Consider the following 26224-nt stretch of genomic DNA (forward strand, 5'->3'; position numbering starts at 1 on the left):
GTTGAACTCTTTAATATTGAGAGCTGGAATATTCTGTGAAAATGAAAGATTAATGAAGAATATTTGACATCCAAAACCCGGTGGCATAAAACGTATACAGCCATGGAATGTTATCAAGGGAAGTTAAAGATGCTATGTCAGATTTTTTGCCGATTTGACCCAAAATTTTTGATTTAAAATTCAGTAGGTATTTTGATGGGGGTCGAGAAAGTTACATGTACAACCTTTCATTTGAGCCATTGCTCGAAAAAGTCCGCCAATTATTAGTAGCAGTGAAATAAAGTGCTCAAAATTAGTTTTTGTCAGGATCCCGACAATATATCACGTGACCAATTCTTATGTGTTTCATAAGAAACGTTTTAAATTTTTGTCATGGTTCCTGACCATTAAAAGTAAAAGTTAAACTTTTTTTCGTTAGAGCGGGTGATACTCTTTGAAATACCATTCACTTAAAACAATCTATTTTTTAATGTGTGGGCCATAAATCTGACATAGCATCTTACTGGTAGCCATAAGATTACAGAGCAAGGCAGATTTATTGTTTTATCCGAGACCCTTCCTAATAGACTGATTGCACTACCAATGTCACGTGACCCGAGATGGGTATTACACATCAACAAACATGGCCTACTGCATATCAACGTGCGTTAAAAGACAAGATTATTGTTGCATTTGTATGTTCAATCAAGGCTTTTCTTGCTCAAAATCACTGAAGAATATTCTGGAGTTTGTACCAGAGACCTTACGGTGGCTGAACAATGGTGGTAATGGGTAAAAACAGTTCCACCAACTACGAGAATGTTCACACGATGTCATGTGTTTGTGCACGAAAAGTGTGGTTTTACATTGCCCATGATTTTGCTGCTAATACTTTCAATAAAAATATCCTGAAGAAGCTGCAAATTCCTTTATTTTTACCCTCAAATTATTTGATTATAAGGAATTGCTGTCAGCTAGAGTCGGACTACTTCGCAGTCTCCCTCGGCACAGCCCGACTTCACGCCGTGCACAACGCAAAATACACGGCGCGTGAGCTCGCTCAAACCTTGGTAATTTACGCAGTCTAACCATACTCTCAAAAGAAACCTCTTATAGATTACTGGATTTATCAAACAGAAAATGTGATGTAAATCAATGTTACAACATTCAACTTTTTTAAAAGGGCTTCGTTTTGAGTTAAAAGTGTTATTTATCGAAAATGCAGCCGATTATGGTCAATCGGTACAAGTCTTCCCATGTCTTTACTGTGTAGCTTTGTTTTTCTATACCCATCTCAGGTCACGTGAACACATGTTAACATTGGTAGCGCAATTGGTCTGTTAAGGACTCTGTATCTGTGTACAGCACAGAGGAACAGTCATACTTGGGCTGGGCAAAGTAAAGCTTTCCCATTGGTGCAAGTTTTCCATAAACTCTTTTTACACTGTATTATTTTGACAAAGACCTTTTCGCAAATACCCCTTGCGTAAGTGCCTCCCTAGCGCAAGTGCCAACTGTTCAATGAGTTGCATGCTGGTCTAGCTAGTGATCAAACCAGCATGCACCTCATTCCACAGCTAACGTGTTCAAACTGAGTATTTGCGATAAGGTCTAGGCACATGTGGGTATCATGTGATAAGCATGTGATAAACTATGTCACAGTCAACTTGATCAAAAGCCTCATTTCCCAAATCATATTACTATGAATAATGTCATAACAGCCGACATCTTTTCATCTTTGGGGACTCAGTTCAAAACCCTGTGCTGTTTTCTTCATTTACTTGTAAAGCACTTGATGAATACAAACCTTGGTATGAGTTATGGCTACCTCTAAGAGAGGTAAAAACCCTGAAAATCATCATAACTACTTCCGCCTCTCCTTCCACCTCGCCCACCACCCCGCCTACCTCCTCGCCCTCCACCGAATCCGCCACCAAACCCCCCACCAAATCCCCCACCAGACCCCCCACCAAATCCTCCACTAGACCCCCCACCATATCCTCCACCATAACCCCCACCAGAGCCCCCTCTCCCTCGCCCTCCACCACCTCCCCTGCCCCTTCCTCGATCCTGCCTGAAGCCATCTTTTTGATCCTGCAGGCGCTCTTGTTCTTTCTTCTCCTTATGGCGCTCAAATCTCTCAGACATTTCAATCAAGTCCTCTGGAATTTCCTGAAAGAGTGTTTAAAAAATAGAGAATTTATGATGAATTGATAGAATAAAACATTGTGAGAAATGGCTCTGAAGCAACATAGTTTTTGGTAAAGAGGTCACTTCTCACTCTTTAGGCATCTTTTAGGCATCTGAAAGCACACAAATTGGTGCAACAAGGGTGTTTTTTCTTTCAATATTCTCTTGCAACTTCGATGGCCAATTGAGTCGACGATTTCACAGATTTGTTATTTTATGCATGTTTGGATACAGGGTGTCCAGTGCCTTTAATGAATGAAGTAACTACTATTACAGGGGAGTTTCCTTACCTGTCCAGCCTCATTCATGATGTGCATAATGTCAGCAGCCCATCTCCAATCTCTACGGGTCATCAGGGTCAATGATGTACCTGTTCGCCTGTTTAATAAATAGTGTTTCTTTAGACTATCCAAGATATGCACTTTCAAAATAGTCACTATAAAATGGGCATTCGGCAATGCATGGTATGCATGTTCGTCTAGGCATGAAAATAGCAAGCACTACAACAGATTTTTAGGCTGCAACGTTTGCTTCTAATTGTTTTCAGCAATGAGACAAGTCTAAGCTTCCAGTATGCCATGGTTGATTGTAAGCCGTGGCTTATGGTTAGGGTCCAGCCAGGCCATTGTGAAGACAAATCTTTTGGCGAATTACATTAGAATATTTGTTTTCTTTATTTGGTAGTCATGGTTTTATTTTGACAGTGATATTCTCATTTGCTTCAACTTTTCAGAAGATTGTTCATCCCATGTGTGGTCCCAGAAAAATGTTTTAATGTTTAAAATATTCTCAAGTCTTTGCACAACATAATTTAAAGGCAAGTTAAGAACTTTACAGAATTTTGCATAAACTCTAACAAATCTTAGTCAGTACAGCTAGTTATTATGAAATGGGCAGTAGGGCTTAAAGAGATACATGTATGTCACTTCATATGAAGTGCCAAGGTATACATGAACTCCCACTTACCCTGCTCGTCCAGTTCGTCCGACTCTGTGAACATACTCTTCAATATGGCTTGGGCAGTCATAGTTGAGTACATGAGTTATGTCTTTAATATCCAGACCACGAGATGCTACATCAGTAGCTATAAGGATTCTCACAATACCTGTTGGTGATAGAGAGATACAATGAACTATCCAGCATCCATCAGTGAACAAAGTGGATTTACATGAGCAAAAGAACAAAATGTTCCATAGAGAAAAACATTGTGTAGTAGAACTTAAAGACATTTTCTTTGTTCCATTAAATTACCCAGGCAGCCCTCATGGATTCCATTTGTTACACAACACCAGGTGAGTTTCTCTGACTCCACTCATGCAATTGTAAATATACAAGTTGGCTACACACACTCTCTCTCTCATTTTTTATCTTCCCAACCTCTCAATAAGGTCGATGTTACTTTCTGTGCTTGACAAGTTTTTTGCTCACCAGGCTTTAATTTTTTCAATTTGTTATTTTATTTTTTAAAACTGAATTTGATTTTTAGTTAGTTTTGAACACTGATTATTCTGAATGACAACTGAAAAACGCTTGTTTGTGTATATTGACAATTTATTTTTTATTTTGAGGTGGTCAGGTTTAGATCACCTTCTTTGAAGTCGCTGAGTGCTTGTTCCCTGTCAAACTGTTCTCTGCCACCGTGAATGCACTGCACAGATATATTTAAGAGTGACATCTCAGACGACATCTCATCTGCTCTGTGTTTTGCGGAAGAAACAATAAATAATATTAATTTTGGTTTTAACCTTATACACCGATGTGTGTTAGTACTGTATACTCAGTACCTTCCAAAAGATCTGTAAAAACAATTACAGGCAATAAATAGCTACAAAAACAACAATTTTACAGACAGAACATTTTTTACTATAACTGCAGAATATCATTGACTTCGTCACTCAGAATATCTTTGATAATAACTGCAGAATATCGATGACTATATAACTACACAACAGCTTTGATTATAACTACAGAATATTGTTGACTTTATAACAACAGAATATCTTTGAATATAACTACAAAATAGCTTTGATTATAATGTAAAAACTACATAATATAGTTGGTTGTAACTACAGCACATCATTGACTTTATAACTACAGAATATAAACACATCAACAAAAGTAAGTTCCCCCCCCTCAACAATTCATCATAACATCGTAAGGTAAAACATTTTACCAATACAACTAATTAAGAAATAATTCTATGACATGTTTCCTAAGTGTTGTTGAAAAATGGAAGATGTTAATTAAATCATGGCTGAATGAGCTCAAATTGAAGACAAAACTGCCCTTTCAAAAGTCACAAAGATTTATCAAATCTGCAGGCCAGTAACGCGTGCATCCACCACGCTTGTCAATGACCGCCTGGCACCGTCGGATGTCTACCTCCATGGTCATGGTGTTGATCAGTCTGGTGACACGCTAATGTGGGATGGCATTCCACTGAACTTGCAGAAGATTGGACAGGTGACCCAGGTTGCTGTTGGAGTTGATGGGGGGATACATTCCGATCACTTCAGCTAGTCCCACACTCACAGGGATGGGATTGAGGTCAGGCGAGCTTGCTGGCCACACCATTCGCTCGATGCCCTCACCAGCCATGAATGCAGTAGCTACTCTCCCTCTGTGTGGCCGGGCATTAATGTAATCCTAGTACACAAATGCTCCAGCATGGGCTGCAGCAAGTGGTGCAACATGTGGACGCAGCACTTCGTCAACATATCGTTCCGCTGTCAGGTTGCCAGCAATCTGCACACGTGGTGCTTTACTGGTAAGGCTTATACCACCCTACACCATGACACTCCGAACACCAGGCTGTAACTGGTTGAACACGGCACTCTGCATGTTGCTCGACGCCACACCCGTCTCCGGCCATCAATGTGACGCAGGCAACTTCTCGTTTCATCGGTGAACAACACAACGCAACCTTTGTGACTTTTGAGAAAGGCAGTTTTTGTCTTTCATTTGAGCTCATTCATCCATGAATTCATTGACATCTTTCATTTTTCAACAACACTTAGTAAACATGTCATAGAATTATTTCTTAATTAGTTGTACATGTATGTGTAAAATGTTTTACCTTACGATGTTATGACGAATTGTTGAGGGGGGGACTTACTTTTGTTGATGTGTTTATTTGAATATAACAACAGAAATCAATGACTTTATAACTACAGAATATCGTTGACTTCATAATACAGGGGTGAGAGTCATTACTAACGAAAATGTTTGAAACTTGGATACAAATTCAAAGGTATGTTAAAATGATGCCATTTCTACCGTTTGGTAACCCCGGGGGTTATAGATTCCAAGGAGCTTTTTGAAACAGTATCCAAAGCACTAGAGAAGCAGACCAATGAGCAGGATTTCTTTATTTGTGGAAAACATAATGTCTGTTTTTCTTCGACCATGCCGACATAAAATGTCTGAATTCAGCCAAAAGTCTGAACAATCTCATCCCTAATAATATCTTGGACTTTAGTTCACTATTTCTGATTGTCAAGAATAAATACAAGAATCAGCTAAGACTTACGTTGACTTCCGTCCAACAAACACAAGCAATTTCTCATCCTCTCTCAGACACTCGATAAATTCAATCAGCTACAAGAAGATCAGAAACATCAAATGAAAATGGTTATAATTGGTACAAACGATAAAATGAAGAGTTGAAAATTTCAGATTATGTGCTGTAAATTATGAGGCATGATACCTGGCCCTTGGCAACAAAAGAAGGAACATTTTAATAAGTACAAGGGCTGACCTGTACACATGGTGAAAGCTTTAATAGATTTCTCAGGCTATTTAAAGGCAGTGGACACTATTGGTAACTACTCAAAATAATTATTAGCATAAAACCTTTCTTGGTGACAAGTAATGGGGAGAGGTTGATGGTATAAAACTTTGTGAGAAACGGCTCCCTCTGAAGTGCCATAGTTTTCGAGAAAGAAGTAATTTTCCACGAATTTGATTTTGAGACCTCAGATTTAGAACTTGAGGTCTCGAAACCAACCATCTAAACGCACACAACTTAGTGTGACAAGGGTGTTTTCTTCTTTCATTATTATCTCGCAAGTTCGATGACCGATTGAGCTCAAATTTTCACAGGTTAGTTATTTTATGCATATGTTGAGATACACCAACTGTGAAGGCCTAGTCTTTGACAATTACCAATAGTGTCCACTGCCTTTAATCAGATAATAGATGTTCAATTTGCATCAGGGATAAAGAATATTAATTTTGGTTTACCCTTACACCAATGTGTAACTACATTCTCAGTACCTTCCCTAGCTGCCTGGCAATCTCAGTGGTGTAGTTGGTAAGTCACTGCTCTGGAATTGCAAGGGTCAGGGGTTCGAGTTCCAAGATTCAAAACACAATACTACGGGAACCAGTCTTTAGCATAACATAATATTCAATCACATTTTGTCTGATTTATCAGGAGCAGGATCAACAATTCAACATCGGTTGTGTTGCTTAGGGGTGTGCCTCAGTAGTGTGGATTAAGGGTGTGCCCTCAGAGGTGTGCCTCATTGCCTTAGGGGTGTGCCTCAGTAGTGTGGATTAAGGGTGTGCCCTCAGAGGTGTGCCTCATTGCTTAGGGGTGTGCCTCAGTAGTGAGGATTAAGGGTGTGCCCTCAGAGGTGTGCCTCATTGCTTAGGAGTGTGCCTCAGTAGTGTGGATTAAGGGTGTGCCCTCGAGAGGTGTGCCTCATTGATTAGGGGTGTGCCTCAGTAGTGTGGATTAAGGGTGTGCCCTCAGAGGTGTGCCTCATTGCTTAGGGGTGTGCCTCAGTAGGGTGGATTAAGGGTGTGCCTCATTGATTAGGGGTGTGCCTCAGTAGTGTGGATTAAGGGTATGCCCTCAAAGGTGTGCCTCATTGCTTAGGGGTGTGCCTCAGTAGTGTGGATTAAGGGTGTGCCCTCAGAGGTGTGCCTCATTGCCTTAGGGGTGTGCCTCAGTAGTGTGGATTAAGGGTGTGCCCTCAGAGGTGTGCCTCATTGCTTAGGGGTGTGCCTCAGTGGTGAGGATTAAGGGTGTGCCCTCAGAGGTGTGCCTCATTGCTTAGGGGTGTGCCTCAGTAGGGTGGATTAAGGGTGTGCCCTCAGAGGTGTGCCTCATTGATTAGGGGTGTGCCTCAGTAGTGTGGATTAAGGGTGTGCCCTCAAAGGTGTGCCTCATTGATTAGGGGTGTGCCTCAGTAGTGTGGATTAAGGGTGTGCCCTCAGAGGTGTGCCTCATTGCTTAGGGGTGTGCCTCAGTGGTGAGGATTAAGGGTGTGCCCTCAGAGGTGTGCCTCATTGCTTAGGGGTGTGCCTCAGTAGTGTGGATTAAGGGTGTGCCCTCGGAGGTGTGCCTCAATGCCTTAGGGGTGTGCCTCAGTAGTGTGGATTAAAGGTGTGCCCTCAGAGGTGTGCCGCATTGCTTAGGGGTGTGCCTCAGTGGTGAGGATTAAGGAGTGTGCCCTTGGCTAAGAGGTGATGAAAATATTCTACACTTTCTGATCTCACCCTTTCTTTCTTGTATTCTTCATCAATGACCTCAATTAACTGAGTCACACTGTGGCAAGCCTGCACAATGAGAGAGAAAACATGAGATAGGAGTTGGCATATTTCTGAAGTTATTTTTTAGTATGTACATGTAGGAAAAGTACTTTTTTATGAAAACACTTAATTATTCAATATATGTTAATTTTGCATCATTAATTTTGCATCTTAACCGAACACCGATTTATATTCAGCACTGAATACTGAGTTCTGTGAAAAAAACGCGGCACATCCCAACTAAACTGCTCACAAAAAGTAAGGAAACTTTTTTCAGTCCAGTATATTTGTTATTATTTAATACTCTCTTTATGTTTGGTATATATCAATCCAAAGCTGAACTGTTTCTCTTTAAAATTATACCACATTTGCAATGAGACAAAGTCACAAATCAAATGTGCCAAAATTAGCAATTTTGTGTTACTGTGTGAACAATAAAATTGACACTGTAATTCAAACAAGCAAGACAACTTTACTGATCTTAATCCACTTTATCGAGACAAGAGCAAGAAAACTTACTGATCTTGATACAATTAATTGATACAAGAAGTTCAGTAACGAGCGGATGATCCGAAGGCGTTGATGACAGCCTGGCACCTTCTTCTCATGCTGCTAACAAGTCTAGTGATGCGCCGCTGAGGGATGGTGTTCCATTCTTAGGTCAGCCACAGTTGATGTGGTGCGAACAGCCAAGCTGGTCCCACAGATGTTCCATGGGATTCAGGTCTGGACTGTTAGCGGGCCAATCCATCCGGTGCACCCCAACATTATTCAGGTAATCAGTCGACTGGCTCGAGGGGGAGAGCGTTGTCATAGTGAAAGATGGCATTGGGTCCAAGAGTCTGCAGGTATGGGAGTGCAATCGGCTGTAGAATATCGTCTCTGTACTTGGTACCCTTCAGGTTTCCAGCGACGACCACAAGTCTTGTTTTCCCCAACATGGATGTGCCTCCCCACACCATCACGCTTCCACCTACAAATGATGTGACTCTATCAATGCAACAATCAACGTACCCTTCCCCAGGTCTTCTCCAAACTTTAACCCGAACATCCAAATCAAGCAAACAAAAGCGAGATTCATCCGAGAAGACAACGTTTCTCCAACTTCTTAAGTTCCACGGCCGATGTTGGCGGCACCAACAAAGAAGATGGACCTGATGCAGGGCTGTCATAGTGGGCTTTCGAGCTGCCATCCGTGCCTGTAGATTTACTGCATGTAACCGATTTCTGATTGTCTGGACAGAAAAATCTCTCCGGAAACGTACACGAAACCTGTCTTGAAGAATCGTTGCAGAAAGACGCCGATTTCTTAGAGCGTTGCTGACAAGAAACCGGTCCTCCCGGGGAGTGGTCTTCTTGGGACGTCCACTTCGAGGTCGATTTTTGACATACCCGGTGGCTCTGTACTTTGCCATTCATTTAGAGATGGAACTTTTTGGAACTCCAAAAGCAGTTGCAACCTGATGTTGAGGTTCCCCAGCTTCAAGTTGACCAATGGCACAGGCTCTCTCCAAATCTGTTAAACGTGCCATATTGAAACTGTAAAACCCTTATACCGTGCTTCAGGAAAAATTACAAGTTGTAGCAAGGCCTGAACCTTTCATCACTTACCTTCTTGACCTGGAGTCACTTACCTTCTTGACCTGGAGTCATTGTTAACGCAGTCTTGCAAATACCCACCAAACAAGGTGTTTTTCAAGAGATGAGGGTTAACTGTGTCTGGTGAGCTCACTGGTGCAAATCTTTGTGTAAACCATTAATTGTTCTGAAAAGCTTGATCGGTTTGATTATTGAGCATACCTCATTGACCATTTAGCACAGATAACGGTAATTTTGGCACATTTGATTTGTGACTTTGCCTCATTGTTATTTGTGTAGCCAAGTTCAGCAACATGTAATCATTGCAAATGTGGCATCATTTTAAAGAGGAACAGTTCAGCTTTGCATTGATATATACCATATACAAAGAGAGCATTAAATAATATACACATAATGAATGTTTATGAGTGCAATGGTGCGAATATGTTCATGAGTTGAAAGATGGAATGTTCTATTCAACGAGGCAGAGCCGAGTTGAATGGAACATTCCAGCTTTCAACGAATGAACATATTCGCACCATTGCACGAATGAAAAACATTCATTATTTGTTTTATATAACATCCAAGTAAATCTTTGTCATTTTGATTGAAAGATACAACTTTCAAAACAAACAAAGCGTAGGCCTACAGTTTTTAATTGTAGAAGCCGAATGCTAGTAGTTTTACTAATATGCCTTGCAGTAACACTGCTGCGTTACCAAAGACGGGCGCACGCAGTGATGTTTTTACTCAGCTTTTTCGTTCCATCCGAAAAGTACCATTGCACGCTGGCAACGTGCAATGGTACTTTTCGGATGGAACGAAAAAGCACGGTGAGTGACTCGGCGTGCAATGGAACTTTTATTTGCTATCACGTGACGGACAATCCTCCAATCAAATGGCAAGGATCTGCTTGGGTGTTATATAATAACAAATATACTGGATTGAAAAAGTGTCCTTACTTTTTGTGAGCAGTTTATATTACTATTAATATTTGATGAGTGAGTCTGTGCATACTTACAGATAGGTCTAGTGATCCCACATTAACATGGAATGGATCCTTCATGTATTTCCTAGCCAGTCTTTGTACTCCTTCTGGCCACGTTGCACTGTAAACCAAAAACGACGGACTTATCCATCAGCAACATGTTTCATGTGTAGCAAAAAGGTAACACCTTAAGCCCTGATTGTCCCTGGGTGGAACTACTGTATGCCAACATAGGAGATATTTAGATATCTATAGAGGTATTTGAAATCGTTCTGTAAGGTTTTTTAAAGGCAGTGGACACTATTGGTAATTACTCAAAATAATTATTATCACAAAACCTTACTTGGTGACGAGTAATGGGGATAGGTTGATGGTATAAAACATTGTGAGAAACGGCTCCCTCTGAAGTGCCATAGTTTTCGAGAAAGAAGTAATTTTCCACGAATTTGATTTCGATCCACGAACTTGAGGTTGCGAAATCAACTATCTAAACGCACACAAGTTCGTGTGACAAGGGTATTTTTTCTTTCATTATTATCTCGCAAGTTCGACGACCGATTGAGCTCAAATTTTCACAGGTTTGTTACTTTATGCATATGTTGAGATACACCAACTGTGAAGGCTAGTCTTTGACAATTACCAATAGTGTCCAGTGTCTTTAAACCTTTCAATCCTCCAAAACTCCATTCTTGCAATTCTAACCTCCTCATCGAGACTAAATCTGATGGGGTGATGATCTTTTTATCATGCTCTACTAGGTCTATGGAATAAACTTCCACCACTTGTCAGCTCAAGATATCGTTTGGATGAAGCATATGTGTAATATTGGTTTCTGGGTTTTCAACTTAGTTTCAATTTGAGTGTTCCTTGTTATATATTAGTTCCAGATAGGAATGTTTTTTTCAGTGTGTAACTTTGCACTGTTGCTATTTTTCTTACTGTACCTTGTCATGATTGTTTGCCTGTCTGGTCGTACATCTAGAAGAATCTTCATGATCTGAGGTTCGAATCCCATGTCCAACATCCGATCTGCTTCGTCCAAAATCTAAGACAACAAAATTCCAAATACACATTACTGGATTGACTCTTTGTCAAACAAAAACCTTTAGACTTAATTTAACCCCATACAGGTTTTGCATGTACCGTATTTGAACATACAAGTCTCCTTCACATGTTAGGCAATGTGGAAGGGACCAAACTAAGTTTCCTTTCTTTGTTTTGTGACATTACACTTTGCTAAACAGAACTAAGAGTCATACAAAGTGAAAATAAATCTGAAGTCTTTGTAGATTGGCCCATGATAAAAAATATCAGTTTTAGTTGTAGAAAGTGGCCTAGAATGACAAAATAAAGTATATCAAATAGAACTAAATCTTATACAGCGCGTTTAACAATAGTGTATCAATGCGCTTTACATTGGTGACCTGGTCATTGGGCCAATAAAATTCCTGTCATCTTTTTCAGCTCCCTGGGGAGTATACAGCCCTGGGCTGCCGTGGTGATCCAAAGGCTTTTATCATACACAATACCAAACTTTATCCTCGCAGCTACCCATTTAAGTGTCACAAAACCACACCGATGACTAAAACTACCAGAACTTGAATTCGTCGCTCTAAACTGCTAGGCAATGACATCGTACATGATCAAGGGTTAAATAATACACAAACGTATGCAAGCTTTTTAAGCTGAAAACAGCATGATCTTTGTGCATACTGCAATACTGCACATGCATGATGTGTTAAGTTACAAACAAGACAGAATAGAGTCAGATTAGTCCTTGCATCACTTACCAGGAATGTGACTGATTTCACATCAATGATACCATTCATGATAAGATCATTTAATCTGCCAGGAGTTGCTGAAAGAAAACAAAATAGTAATAAGAAGAAAAATTGGTTGAGGTATTTTAATTTTCTTGGTAGAGTGTAGGCACATAAATCCAGAGGTACCAGGTTCACGTCCCAGTCTAGTCAATGATTCTTGACAACCCGATATTACTTTAAAATTTACCCAGTCATTTTTTCTTGTGGTTTATTACTTGATATTTTTTCGATTAGAATAAAAAATTGTCAGCACTCACCAATCACTATCTCCACTCCTTTCTGGACAATATTGATCTGATCTTTTCTGCTGCCACCACCGTATATACACACACTAAAAAATTGCATAAAAGACATGAAGGTAGATTTATAAAGGGCGACATTACAGCATTCATAGACATAATTATGAATGCATTGTTTTGTGCACAACACAAAATCATCAGTCTGTCCTTATTTAACAGGGGTACATGTACACTGTACATCCAGAATTGCTGCATTAGCAGGGAAGTCAAAAGCACCCACTGGCTAGCCCTCTGTGCAAAACATTAACGTCAACATAGTATGTTCTGCTTCTGTATGTGTAATTTTTGTCATTGAGCTGTCTTTAAGAAACCATTTGAAGTATTGCAGGCTACGGGCACTCAACATCGACATGGTTGATTGGAATCAGTTTGGTTGTGTATGCACTACTGAATCGATCAAATTCAAGCTAAACCAGGATATGGATTTAGATGGATGTTGTCTTGTCTTCAAAAACAGAAGACATTTCTGCTAAGCAAAATAGTCTGCTTATAAGCAGCTATATGAAATTAAAGGCAGTGGACACTATTGGTAATTGTCAAAGACTAGCCTTCACAGTTGGTGTATCTCAACATATGCATAAAATAACTAACCTGTGAAAATTTGAGCTCAATCGGTCATCAAAGTTGTGAGATAATAATGAAAGAAAAAAACACCCTTGTCACACAAAGTTGTGTACGTTTAGATGGTTGATTTTGAGACCTCAAGTTGTAAATCTGAGGTCTCAAAAACAAATTCGTGGAAAATTACTTGTCTCGAAAACTATGGCACTTCAAAGGGTGCCGTTTCTCACAATGTTTTATACCATCAACCTCTCCCCATTACTCGTCACCAAGAAATAATTATTTTGAGTAATTACCAATAGTGTCCACTGCCTTTAAGCCCAGATAGGCACACAACACCCAATTAAGATAAGAACAAATGGTAACTATGGAGCCAACTCACCTTTTGATACCCTTGTAGGAATACTTGCTGACTTCTTCTTTAATCTGTAAGGCTAACTCTCTAGTTGGGGATAGAACCAACACATTTGGCCCTCCACGCTGCTCTCTTGGTCTGAAAAAGGGAGAATTTTTTTAAAGTAAAACATAATGCCTGCAATTATCCAGCATCTACAGCAATGAGAAAGTTGTTTGTGATTATTTTTCGTCTCACTGAGACTAACATTATTTTCTGAAAATTGTTTTCTTAATTTCTCAAAAACGACAGCACCTCAGCAAGTAATACTTTAAGGGAAGCAATCTACCATCATTATCTTTAAACCATGTAAGTTTAATGTAAATCTGTAAACCTGTGTCGAAAGTGAAAGTGACTTACGTTTCTTGAAGGTCAGTGTGGATGAGAGCTGGAAGCAAGAAGGCGAGGGTCTTACCACTTCCAGTCTGAGCTATACCAATCAGATCATGACCCTTTAATGCTACTGGCCATCCTTGGGACTGTTCATATAGAGCAAATAGGTCAACATTTTAAAAATCAAACAACAATACCTTACATACATAGATGGTGCAAGTTCCAGCATAGTGGTATAAACTAAATGTTCAGTTCAACAAATAGTAGATTGAGAATCTGGATTTTGTTTGGTAAGACCCCGTTCCCACTGGACCCCGCATTGATCTCCAAATTCGAGAAATAAGCTCCAGTGGGAACGCGAGGGCAATCAGGATCTGACCGTGCAATTTTGATCCTCCTTGGGAGTAGGATTAAAGCGGGATCTGATCGCCCTTTTTGATTAATGGGGGATCAAAAGTCTAGTGGAAACGCAAAGGACGATCAGACCCCGCTATTTGCTAGCAAAACAGTGTTCTTTTGAACCCACTTCTGTTCCCGAAAAGGGGGATCAATATGCGATCATACTCAAGAGGGAACGCGACCGCAATTTCACGCCTGCAACTAATCTTGATGCGGAATCCCGATCTCGCAATTGTGGATCCAGTGGGAACGCGGTCTAAAAGCAAAGTAAACATTTTACATTATGTATTTGTAAACAGATCACATTGTTTGTATGTAAAAAAAATCATGTCAGTTTGTACAGATGCTAATAATTACCTGTATGACTGAAGGTTTTGTGAATTTCTGTTTGCGGATCTCACGAAGGATTTCAGCTGAAACAAAACAGAGCAAAATCAATCCCACGCTAAGAAATAATTGGAATTTTCCTCCCTTTGGGAACATTGTTCTAAATTTCTACAACCTTATTTTTACTTGACACAGTTAATGAGACAAACAACCAACCAAATTAAATAGAATAGTTCCATACACAATATTTATTTTATTTAATGCGGGATCGACTAATATCACAATGCCATAGGCGGCTACTTCAAGGTGAGGGCAACATGTACTTCAAGTTGACCCAAATCAACTGCCACCAGGGGCATATTAAGGGCAATTTCCTGGGGCTGAAACAGGGTTTAATGATGTAAGCATGGTTATCATCCACTAGGAGCTTGGCTGTTAGAGCAGAATGCACTAACTTCCCAAATTTAGTCCTAGCCCGAGAGCTAGTCCAGCTATTGGGTATGGCAATGTGTACACAAGAAACGTTCAGTTTTGATTTGACATTGGAGCCTCACCAAGGGTGAGGTCTGTTGTAAATGAGGGGTACAGAATACCATTTGTAATCGAGCCTCCCCAAGGTACAACAAAAAATGCATTGTTAGAGTGTGCCTTTGTTACCGAATCTATTTTAGACTGCATTCATCTGATAGAATCATTGTAACAGAATCGCCATCTTTTTGTATCTAGTCCATTGTATGTAGCCTACCAATCCCCTGGGAAGAAGAGACTGATCCATGATCTAAGTAAACTCAACAAACTCAAACAAAGTACATTTCAAAATGGACGACTGGTAAAGAGGTCTCCATACTGTTCCCAAGACGCCCTTTTGTTTTCGTTTGACTTGAAATCAGGTAATCATCATATTGATAATTTCCCTAAATATAAATAATATATAGGTTTCTCATGGATAATCGATGGAGTCCTTAGATATTTCAAATTTGCTGATCACTTTTTGTTCTAATATTAATAAGCCCTATAGCTTTTCACTAAGATGCTGAGCCCTCTCATCAAACATTGGCGAACCTCTGGTATCTTAGTAGCATTGTATTTAGATGATGTCTCATTTTTGTTCCAAAGTCAACAAACAACACAAAGTCAAACCTCTTAAAAGCTCTTTGTGCATTGTACATGTATATTGTGCTATTTTTGTATCTGCCTGTTGTTATTTTTGATGTGTGTGGTGCTTTTTAGAACTTATGTGTGCAATGCCTTTTCTTCTTTTTGGAAATCATTGAAGTTTTTCTTATGTCTTATTTCTTATGTCTTATGTGTAGCTCAAACTATAGCCAAACAAGTCAGAATGGATATTCTTATTGCTAGGCTGGTTTATAACATACACAAAGAGCAACTTGTGTAGAGTGCTAGGTATGACGTGGGACACAAACGTCAGGTACTCATCAGGTTCTAGAAAGAACAATTGTTAAACTCAACAAAAATATATCTGTAATAGCTCTCGCCTTTCAGGATGTTGCCCTCATTCGTAGGTCAAATAATCTCTCTCAGCCCGTCAGTTGCAATATAACTAGACTCATGACCAGGCAGTGCCAGATTAGAATTGCTGAATCAGTCGACGAAGATGATGCAATAGAATCAATGTAAATCTAAATTAATGTTTTGGTAAGATAACTGTAGTTTCTTAAAGCCATTGGACACTTTTGGTAAACAGTATTGTCCAAAAGCCCACACTTCGTGTATCACAACTTATATATAAAATACCAAACCTGTGAAAATTTAGGCTCAATCGGTCATCGGAGTCGGGAGAAAATAGCGGGAAAACCCACCCTTGTTTCCGCACACTTCGCCGTGTCATGACATGTGTTTACTATTAATCCGTAATTCTCGTTGCCGAGAATTGATAATTGTTTTAATGTTTTCTCAAAAAGTAAAGCATTTCATGGAATAATATTTCAAGAGAGGTCTTTTACCATTACCTTCTGTAAACCCTGTAAGTTATTTGTAAATCTGTGAACTTTTATTTATTTTTCTGTTCCGAAAGTGTATAATGGCTTTAAGTAAGCGTCAAGCTCTTTCTACCCCTAATGTAAACAAAGTCATATGTTGCGACGCAAGCGCAGCTGGGTTTTTAGGGGCAGTTGTATGTAATGATTTTTACTTTGCCCATAAACTAGTGACAACAGAAGAGTGTTTGGAAAGCTCCACTTGGAGAGAACTTAATACAATTCTATTTGCACTAAATTCCTTTCTGCCTTTTGTTAAAGACTCCGAGGTCAAGGTGTTTACTGACAGCCAACGTGCAGAGAGACTTGTAGAAGTTGGTAGTTCGCACCACTAGAACAAATCATCTTGCATACACAATTTCAGTAGATTGGATGTCCAATGGATCCCGAGTAATGAGAACTAGCAGGCCGATTTGATTAGTAGATTAATAGACACTGACGACTGGAAGATTTCACAAAAGTTTTTCAGTACAATTAGTGACACTTGGGGTCTCTACAGCATTTTTTGTTTTTCTTGTTTCTATAACTCACAACTACCTCGTCTTTCCCCCTCAGGGACCTTAGGGGTTGATGCTTTTCGCAAAACTGGCCAGGAGAAAACTGTTTGTTAGGTCCACCAGTTGTCATGATCCCTGGTGTTCTTAGGCATCTCCATTAAATGCAAAAGAAAAAAAGGAAACCTTGTTTTTTTATTGGTAGCCTTCTTCAGTGTTCCGGTGTGGCGGTTTCAGTCTTCCGCCGTGTTCAGTTTTCCGGGTGACGTAGCCGGACATTTCACCACGTTGTTGGAACGGTTTAAGCTTTCCGGCGTATTCAGTTTTCCGGGTGACGTAGCCAGACAAAAATACAGCCGCGAGTACCCTGGCGAGTACTGTAGTTCTCTCAGTGACCCCAAATTGTTTATTATTACGATTCTTTTCTGTTTAGTCACATTCTCTTGCCCCATCTTTACACGTATTCATGCGTACAGCTGTAAGCAGGTCACACTGCTTGTGCCACACTAAATTCTCTCATACGATCCACGCGTTCGCCGCTCGTTGTACTCGTGGACGCCGCCATGACAGCTACCGGAGAGTAACACGGATGACTCAATACAGCACTAAAAATTGACTACTTTTGCTTGCTGTGCGCAGGCATCGCATGACGTAATGTTACCGTATTTGGTCATTCGGAAAACTGAAGACGGCGGAAAGTTGAAACCGCCACACCGGCCATTGTTATGGTCATGTAACAAGCCATGTACAGATGACTGGTTTCCTTTACAAGAGAGATCCAGCAGCATTACAACAAGGGCGGGACAAATAATTATTTCTAATACCCCTTTCACACAGCACTACGACCATACGAAGATCATGGCCGATCACCCCAATCTGAAAAAATTATCACATCGGAGCACAATCGCTGTCAAAATCCATCAATTTTGCAGATTACTAAATCAAGACTGTACTGCGATGCTTCTACATCAAAAGCGTTGCTGACTCGATGCTACTACGGTTACACTTAGAGCAATGCCGACAAAGCAGTCGTTTCTACTTCGTTGCCGCTGCGACGTACAGGATCATACTACATTGTTACACAAACCTAGAAGACTGTAGGACGATACCACTATGCTGGTGCTGACCATAATACGCCTCTAGTACGCTTCTAGTACGAGTTGTCGTGATGTCTATTACCCTGTTCAAACAGCACTATGACCTTGATTAGATCCTGCCAATCACCCTGATCTCAAAAAAATTATCAAGTCGGGGTATGATCGCCGTCAAAATCAAGCAATTTGGAAAATTGAAGAATCAGCCCAACTTTACTGCTTCTCCGTAAAAAGTGTTTCTGACTCAATGCCACTACGATTACTGACGAAAACACCAAGACCAATGCCGACCTAGCGGTTTTCTACTTCAAAATTTTTGTCGACGGTGCTGCGTTTTTATTAACCACAGAGATCTCACCATGATGCTACCACGCTGCTTGTACGATTATGGCGTTTCCACTATGACTTTGGCCCGTTTGTTGATGTTTTTTGACCAAAAATGTATTTATGAATGGGAATCAAAGTGTGTGGAATCCGTTTTCAACTAGTGGTTTAAACCCGCCGTGGCCTGGTTCTTGATAATTTACCTCGCCTTCGTCTCGGTAAAATATCAAGAACCAGGCCTCGTTAGGCTTTAACCACTAGTTTGAAAACCTCTTCACCACACACTGATTCCCTTATTAATTTGGCCAGACTGCTCTGCCTTGATGCTCATTAACAGTTCACTTACGATAGTCCTGGAATGCTTCCTCAAATGTTCTGACAGGTTTTGGGACTGGTCTGGAGTTATCTTTACAATCGTCTGTTATGGTCACACCCATGATCTCTCTAAAATGACAAAAGAAACCTTCATTACTTTATCAGAAATAATGCACCAACTAGTAATATTGTATATATTATTATATACCTCACATATAGAATCCTCTAATCTGATTGGTTAAAAACGGAGTCATGGAAATAGCTATGCCCGCTTTTTCTTTCAAGATGACGCCATATTGACTATGCCCGGGGCATAGTCAATCGACTATGCCCGCCCTGGAAAATAATGGATCCGTCTCAACACACTGTATTCCTACATGTAGGTCGCGCAAGTGTTTGATGCATTGTATACATTCGTCGTGTCACGGCGCGAACTACATGAACTATAGCTGTGACCTTTATTCGCAGACGACCTTTCAGTTGTTTGTGTGGGAAATTTAATTGTTTGTGTTCATGCCACACTCGCAACGTAAAATGGCTGAAGCAAGACTTCATCTACGTCAACAGAAACATCAGGTTGATTCATGTGGTTGTTAATGAGCTTTGGATAGTCTTCAAAGATTTTTACGGCGTATTTTATCAGCTGCTTTGTGCTTTTGCTGTCGGCGGCATCTATTCTCTCGTACTAGGATTGTTACCCAGTGGTGTTGGATTGGTATATTTTACCGTGAATGCGAAATGAAAAACACGAAGCAATATTTTGGTAAGTTATTACACTTTATACATTTCAAAATCAAGGCCCAGTTCATGAAATCTTTTAACCAATCAGATTAGAAGAATCTATATTATTTGGTATATAAAAGTAATATTGACTGCTTAATATTCGGGGAACAGTTGAAATTATAGGCCCAAGGTGATGTCAAAACCATGACTATGCCCGAAGCTTTGCTTCGGGCATAGTCATGGTTTTGCTTCGGGCATAGTCATGGTTTTGACATCACCTTGGGCCTATAATTTCAACTGTGCCCCTCATAGCAGTCAATATTTCCATATTATATTACCGGGTCTAATAGTGCTTTATCACACCTGATGGGCATATCAAAGCGCCTTTTTTCCTGCAAGGTTTGTGTATCTATTTTTTAAATATGAGAACTAAGGGAATCAATGTGTGGTGAAGAGGTTTTCAACTAGTGGTTTAATCCCAACGAGGCCTGGTTCTTGATAATTCTACCGAGACGAAGTCCCAGGTAAATTATCAAGAACCAGGCCTCGGCGGGTTTAAACCACCAGTTGAAAACTGATTCAACACACTTTGATTCCCATTCATTTTAACCTTTTCGGTCAAAAACATCATCACTTTTTGGTCAAAAAGTAAAATCAATGCAAAAATGATAATTGTTAAATGATTGCTTTCAACACAACACCCCTACAGCTATGAAATGGTGAAGACCTCCGTCGCCCTCGAGTAAACAACTCCTTATAAGGGAATGCTGTGCGCGTTGCGCGTATCGCGTGATGTGGCACAACTGTTTCAGCCGTTGCTCTCGACCAATAGGAATGAAGAAACTGTCTTAAAAAGAACAGGTGCAAGGTCGTGTGTCACGCCCATGAATTAACACTTTTTACTGGTCATAAACAAAGGTTTATACACACCCACGTGACGCGCTCTCCAGCAATAGTAATAGCGAAACTGTCTGAGGTATTTATGAATATTAATTTACATAGCACCATCTAATGGTTTACAAAGTGCTCTTGCGCAATATGCAACCGATAAAACCAGAAACACTGGGGCAAACCCCTTCTCTTTACGATAAGTCCACTTGGTTCTTGAACATGCATTACACAACACATGGGACCAATGTGCTAATTGAAGGATGCAGCAATAATGATGAAGTGTGTTGCACAAGGACACAAGGTCACAACCGGGACTCGAACCCATTATCTACTGATCAGAAACAACATGAGCTTGAGTCTGGTGCTCTTAACCGCTCGGCCAGTGGTATACATTTTGTCTTCAGTACCAATGATAAACACTAACTCTCATTGTACCAAATATGAGTCAGACTACTAAATAGAAACAATCAAATCAAGATGTCAGCATCTCTAAAAGTCTTTTGAAGCATTTGAAAGAAACAAAATTCTACATAAATGTCCTCAAGTACATTAGAGATTGTTAAAGTCCCTTATTCACCTAATTTCTTGCGCTTCACTCTCGCTCATGTTTCTTATAGCAGGTGATTCAATGTAGAAATCTTTGGTGAGCTTTGGATAATCTGGTGAAGAAAAAGTATCAAAATAAACGATCCAAAATTAATGTTGGTACCAGGAAACTGATTTGAGATGGCAGAATTAAAATGGAAAAGGGGAAGAGTTGTTGATCTTAAAAACACATCAGCATAAGAATAATTAAATGGGCGTGCATTGATTAGATAGTAAGCCATAAACACCAAGTCAAATTCATTGTCAACTTGTATGTGGCATTACTAAGTAGTGCAATATATGTGATAAGAATAATAAACAATAGTAGGTATTTGTATTGCGCCAAATCAATCTTTACAGATGTTCAAGGCGCAGCAGAGACAATGTAAACACAACAATACATGCACATATCCAGTAAAAGCTAATCAAACAATAATAATAACACCATTTAAAAACAATAATGGGAAGAAATCTGAACCAGGAGGGAAACCACGACCAGACCTGCAGCATTGAGCCAAAGAAAGTCTCGCCAAAGCAAATTGCAAATCTTTCAAGCCACTTTTTAAAATTATACACCAGATAAAACAAATTGAATCAAAAAATGTAATGAGTTACATGCCAAATTGTTCTTTTGTCACAAATCTGTACTCAAAACAATAAACCATTTTGAAGCCAACTTTTGAACTCGGGGCCAAGGGGCTGATTTCACAAAGCAATAACATTCATCGCAACTAGACAAATTGTCAGTATTACAATAGTGATCTGTATTGTGACATCACAATTTTCTAAGCAACTCTGATTGATTTGCAGTTACGATCAATCTTAGCTCTTTGTGAAATTGGCCCCAGGATTCAAACCCAGAATATGATACACCAATGTACTTGTAGCACTAGACTCTCAAACCTCTACTTACCTTGCCATTTCTCCATTTTATTCATTGCAGCATTAGCACAAGCTGTTTGCCAGTTTATCATCGGTCTGAAAGACAATAGAATCATCAGGGTAAACTACATGTACATTCAGAATACTCACAACTATTTTAAAATATTGCCATAGTTTATAGCACAAGCTGTTTGCCAGTTTATCATCGGTATGAAAGACATCAAGGTAAATATTGCCATAGTTTATAGCACAAGCTGTTTGCCAGTTTATCATCGGTCTGAAAGACATCAAGGTGAACTACATTCAGAATACTCAACTATTTTAAAATATTGCCATAGTTTATAGTATAGGTAATAAGGGCCGACTGTGGTTCTAGGAGGAACTCCTGTATATAAGTGGATTGCACATAACGTAATTGACCACATCTTTGATTAAACATAATACCATTGAGAGGCTATCATTGGCTGAGAGTTGTGCGCAGTGCGTACTGGCGTGAACTTTTCCAATGTTTATCATCAAACATGGTGGACAATGATGCTATGTGCAATCCATCTTTAGGCAAGTTCATCTTGACTCAAGGCCTGAAATTACTAGAGGGTTCTAGAGGTTCTAGAGGGCCATAGCCTTGATTGCCCCTCCAAGATATTCAAATGCGCTTTAAGACTTTCCAGTGCAAGTGCTTCCAGTGAAAGTTCCCTTTTCAAAGAAAACAAATTACCTTGACCCTAAACAAAGATACCTTTACAAAGACTGTACTCGTTATCTTAGCCACAGATATCAACAATCTATAGAGTTCTGAGCTAATTTTCAAACTGAATTGACATTCATTGGAAACCATGCCTTTCTGGTGTCTGTCGTCACGAAATTATCAAGATGGAGTTCCAATGGAATTGCTCTGACATTCATGGGTGAACCTAGTTACACCTTTCTTACCTTCGCACTTTGTTTTCCGGTGGAGCTGTATATTAAAAGAAGAAGAAAAAAATTAATTAGCGAAAAATTACAAGTTTCAAGTTGATGGAATCAATCAAAAACAGCAACACACTGTTGGTACCAATTCATCGGACATCATCACCAATCTTAATGGATATTAGCCATCACATTAATTTGGAGTCAGATGTCAGATTCCCTATTTATAACTGTACATAGGGCTTGAAATTAACACTGGTCTGCAGGCCCGAAGCCAGTGTTTTTAGTGTCAAACCAGACGACTTGTGACCGGACAAATCCGGAAATCTGTGTTTTTCAATTGAAGGATAATAGTAAACTCATTGTGTAAAATCTTTATGAACAAAATATTATCAATGAGTCTGATAAATTTATATGATCCATGTTGAGTATCAATAAATGCTTGATATAGATCATCTCTTAGTGCTTGCTCAACTCTTTTTTTAATCTGGTCTTGCAAAAGAAACTCTGGTCCAGTAAATATTCTGCAAGCCCTGCATCAACCTTGTAGAAATTGTCAAAAACAAATCATAGCTCTGTTGGCAGTGTGTATTCAAGGCGATACTTGCAAGGTTAGACGCCCTACATCATATCTTTGCAATATGACCCACCATTGCAGAGAGCAGCTAAAGCATTGCGAAACATCCGTTTCCAGTTTTTTATAAAAACTCAGATTTTACTTAAAAATCAGTTCGTACTTTGGATCATTATTAATCGTGAAACTGATACAACTTTGTGTACACCTTATTAGTTAAGCTGTGAGTTTTAAACTGGAATGGAAGGAATTTATAGTTGAATGGTGCACCTGATAAGGCGATGGGCGGTTGATAATTGTCCGGTGGTTTTAGAAGCTCCTCAATCATTAATCTAGCTTTCTCGATAGCTTCTTCTGTCCCTCGTAGCTCCACAGGGATTGTCCCATCATCATTTGTAACATCTCTTGGTACCTGCATTAACAAGGGGGAAAACAGAATCAAGTTGGTTAGATTTAGAGCCCTAAGGAATTCCCTTCAACCTCAACTGTTTTTATTTTCTGGGAGATCACCTAACATGACAAGGCCGGCCAGCCACTTTAACCCAATAGCAACTGCACGTATTGTATACAATGGCCAGTTACTCACTGATGGAATCCTATATAATATACTTGAAAACCACTCTCAACAAACAACTCGGTATACTTATTTTTCTGTGAATAATCTTGTGTTACATGTTTTATTTATTTGGTAGACCATAAGATACTTTTACTCACAGGAATTTTTTTTTTCAATTTGACCTCCAATAATTGACCTTTGACCTTTTGAGTTTCAAACATCTTGAAATAACAATATGATTTGCAACATTCCTATCTGCTGGTGTTTACTGTGTTTTTTCATCAGCTTTTATGTATTTCATGAAGTGGTGGAATGAGTACCCTAACAAAAAAGGCAAAATTAGTGAGTAACCTTATGCCCAGGGTTGACCTTTGACATTGAAATGTGTCAAATAATACAAAAATCCAGTTTTACAATAAAAAACCTAGCTTGGCACTCTTGTTAGTCTCAGTGACCAGCTCCGCTTTTCTTTCTTATGCGGTCTTGATGACAACTCCCACAAGATGAAGGCATTCACAAGAGCCTGGTTGAACAATCCCCAAAACAAGTACTTCCACCAACGTCTCCCTGTTCGTCCAACGTTATAGTAGGAACGGTATTGGTCGCAATGGTCAACTCACTTTATAGGTACAATGTATCAGCTAGTCTCACTTATGAACAAGTGAATATAACACACTGCAGATTTGGTTAGGTAAAGGGATGTTTTGTTAAAAATCACAAATGACCTTTGACCTTGAAAAGGCCAAAACTACTGAACACGTTAAATTTTTATCCATACAAAGGCGCACTGACTTTGCTTGAATTTATCTTGCTTGAAAAAGTTAGCATGTGTCTCAGTGTCCCCCATGAAACAGTAAATACAGCAATGAATTTATCCCTGGGTATTGTTGCATTTGATAAAGTTGACCTTTGACCTAACATTCTAGTCTTTTTACACACTGTTTACATTGGTCCAAAATTACTCAACACTTTTTCGTAACAAATACATGTAAACACTGACTATGGCTCGAATTTACCCGGCTTGAAAAGTTACCATAAAACATGCGTCTTAGTGTCCCCCACGAAAGCAGCAACTATAACAATGAACATATCCTTGTGCAAAGTACATGTTGGTACAAAATATAGGATTCATTGTTCAGTATGCCATTCACCGAAACAATTGATTTTGCACAAGTTCACTGAGCATGTGGAACATCCAAATGTGGTCTGGACTGCTAGATTGCCTTCCGTCATCCTGCCATTGTGCTTGCAGCATACGCATACGCGCTTTCTATCTCCAAACTGAACAAGGGGGTGGCCAGGGCGTAGATCTTTTGTCAGGGTTCGAGAAATAGGTCGCTTGACAAGACCCACTGATGTTCTCTTACGCGATGAGAAATCATCCATCAGCTGATGAACAATTGACGTCTTGAAGGCTTTCAGTGACCAGCTCCGCTTTTCTTTCTTATGCGGTCTTGATGACAACTCCCACAAGATGAAGGCATTCACAAGAGCCTGGTTGAACAATCCCCAAAACAAGTACTTCCACCAACGTCTCCCTGTTCGTCCAACGTTATAGTAGGAACGGTATTGGTCGCAATGGTCAACTCCTCCCATGTACTTGTTGTACATAGCAATGACGGAAGGAACGGTAATCATCTCATCTTGTCGAAACCTTGTACGAGCCCTCTGAACATCACTGCCATCATTATTGGTTGCAATGGTGTACACATTTCTCTTATCTTTCCAGTTATTTACAGTAACTTGAGAATGATCTTTCTGCCATTTGACACTCTCATATCTTTGCAAACGCACATTCTGCAGCTGTCTGGGTATGCCTACCCTGTTCTTCCCCAATGTACCGCAGTAGTACGTATCAGCAGCAAACAGATCCTCCACAAGAGGTAAAGATGAGAAAAAGTTATCTGCAAACAGATGGTGATGTCGCATCAGATAGTTCTGCATAAGTTCCATCACGACGGTATACGCTAAACCCAAGTCTCGTACTCTGTCTGTGTTGGCAGCACGTCCTGTATAGACACGAAATGTCTAGCAATAGCCAGTCATTGAATCGCACAAAAACCACAATTTTATTCCCCATTTCGTTGGTTTTTTGGGCATGTACTGTTTCCATGAAAGTCTCCCGTTGTACTTTATCATCGCTTCATCTACGGACAAGTTTTGTCCAGGGATCAACATATGTTGGAAGTTCTCATCAAGTGTTTCAACAAAGTTACGCACTTTGTTGATGCGGTCATTGTTATCGATGGGGTCAGCTGGATTACTACAATGAAAGAACTGTGACAATTTCTCATACCTGTTCTTAGACAAGCGTGAAGCTATGTAGCTGTCATTCATCATGGGGTCATTGCTCCAGTAGTCGTTGTACTCTGGCACTTGTTTCAATCCCATGAGGATATTTATACCAACAAAGGCCTTCATTTCATCACCATCAGTTGGTTTCCAATACTTGTCAGACGTAGCATATTGGT

The 26224-nt window shown here is 39.8% G+C and overlaps 1 protein-coding gene across 2 annotated transcripts in view; it reads right to left on the reverse strand.

The window, feature by feature from the left end:
- Positions 1–426: 426 nt before the first annotated feature.
- LOC117304859 (probable ATP-dependent RNA helicase DDX43) overlaps positions 427–26224 on the reverse strand; it is a 30058-nt gene continuing 4260 nt past the window's right edge. For both annotated transcript variants that reach the window (XM_033789482.1, XM_033789484.1), the window contains exons 3-20: positions 23468–23609; positions 22648–22672; positions 21746–21810; positions 20825–20906; positions 18665–18762; positions 14440–14495; positions 13711–13829; positions 13339–13449; positions 12354–12427; positions 12064–12131; positions 11218–11318; positions 10307–10394; positions 7675–7734; positions 5699–5766; positions 3757–3866; positions 3136–3274; positions 2460–2547; positions 427–2151 (exon numbers count right to left, since the gene is read on the reverse strand). In XM_033789482.1, coding sequence (XP_033645373.1) covers positions 1810–2151; positions 2460–2547; positions 3136–3274; positions 3757–3866; positions 5699–5766; positions 7675–7734; positions 10307–10394; positions 11218–11318; positions 12064–12131; positions 12354–12427; positions 13339–13449; positions 13711–13829; positions 14440–14495; positions 18665–18762; positions 20825–20906; positions 21746–21810; positions 22648–22672; positions 23468–23609 — 1836 coding nt within the window. In that variant the 3' untranslated portion in view covers positions 427–1809. The remainder of the gene's footprint in view (positions 2152–2459; positions 2548–3135; positions 3275–3756; positions 3867–5698; positions 5767–7674; positions 7735–10306; positions 10395–11217; positions 11319–12063; positions 12132–12353; positions 12428–13338; positions 13450–13710; positions 13830–14439; positions 14496–18664; positions 18763–20824; positions 20907–21745; positions 21811–22647; positions 22673–23467; positions 23610–26224) is intronic.

This window comes from Asterias rubens, chromosome 21, assembly GCF_902459465.1.
Source record: "Asterias rubens chromosome 21, eAstRub1.3, whole genome shotgun sequence".
NCBI lineage: Eukaryota > Metazoa > Echinodermata > Asteroidea > Forcipulatida > Asteriidae > Asterias > Asterias rubens.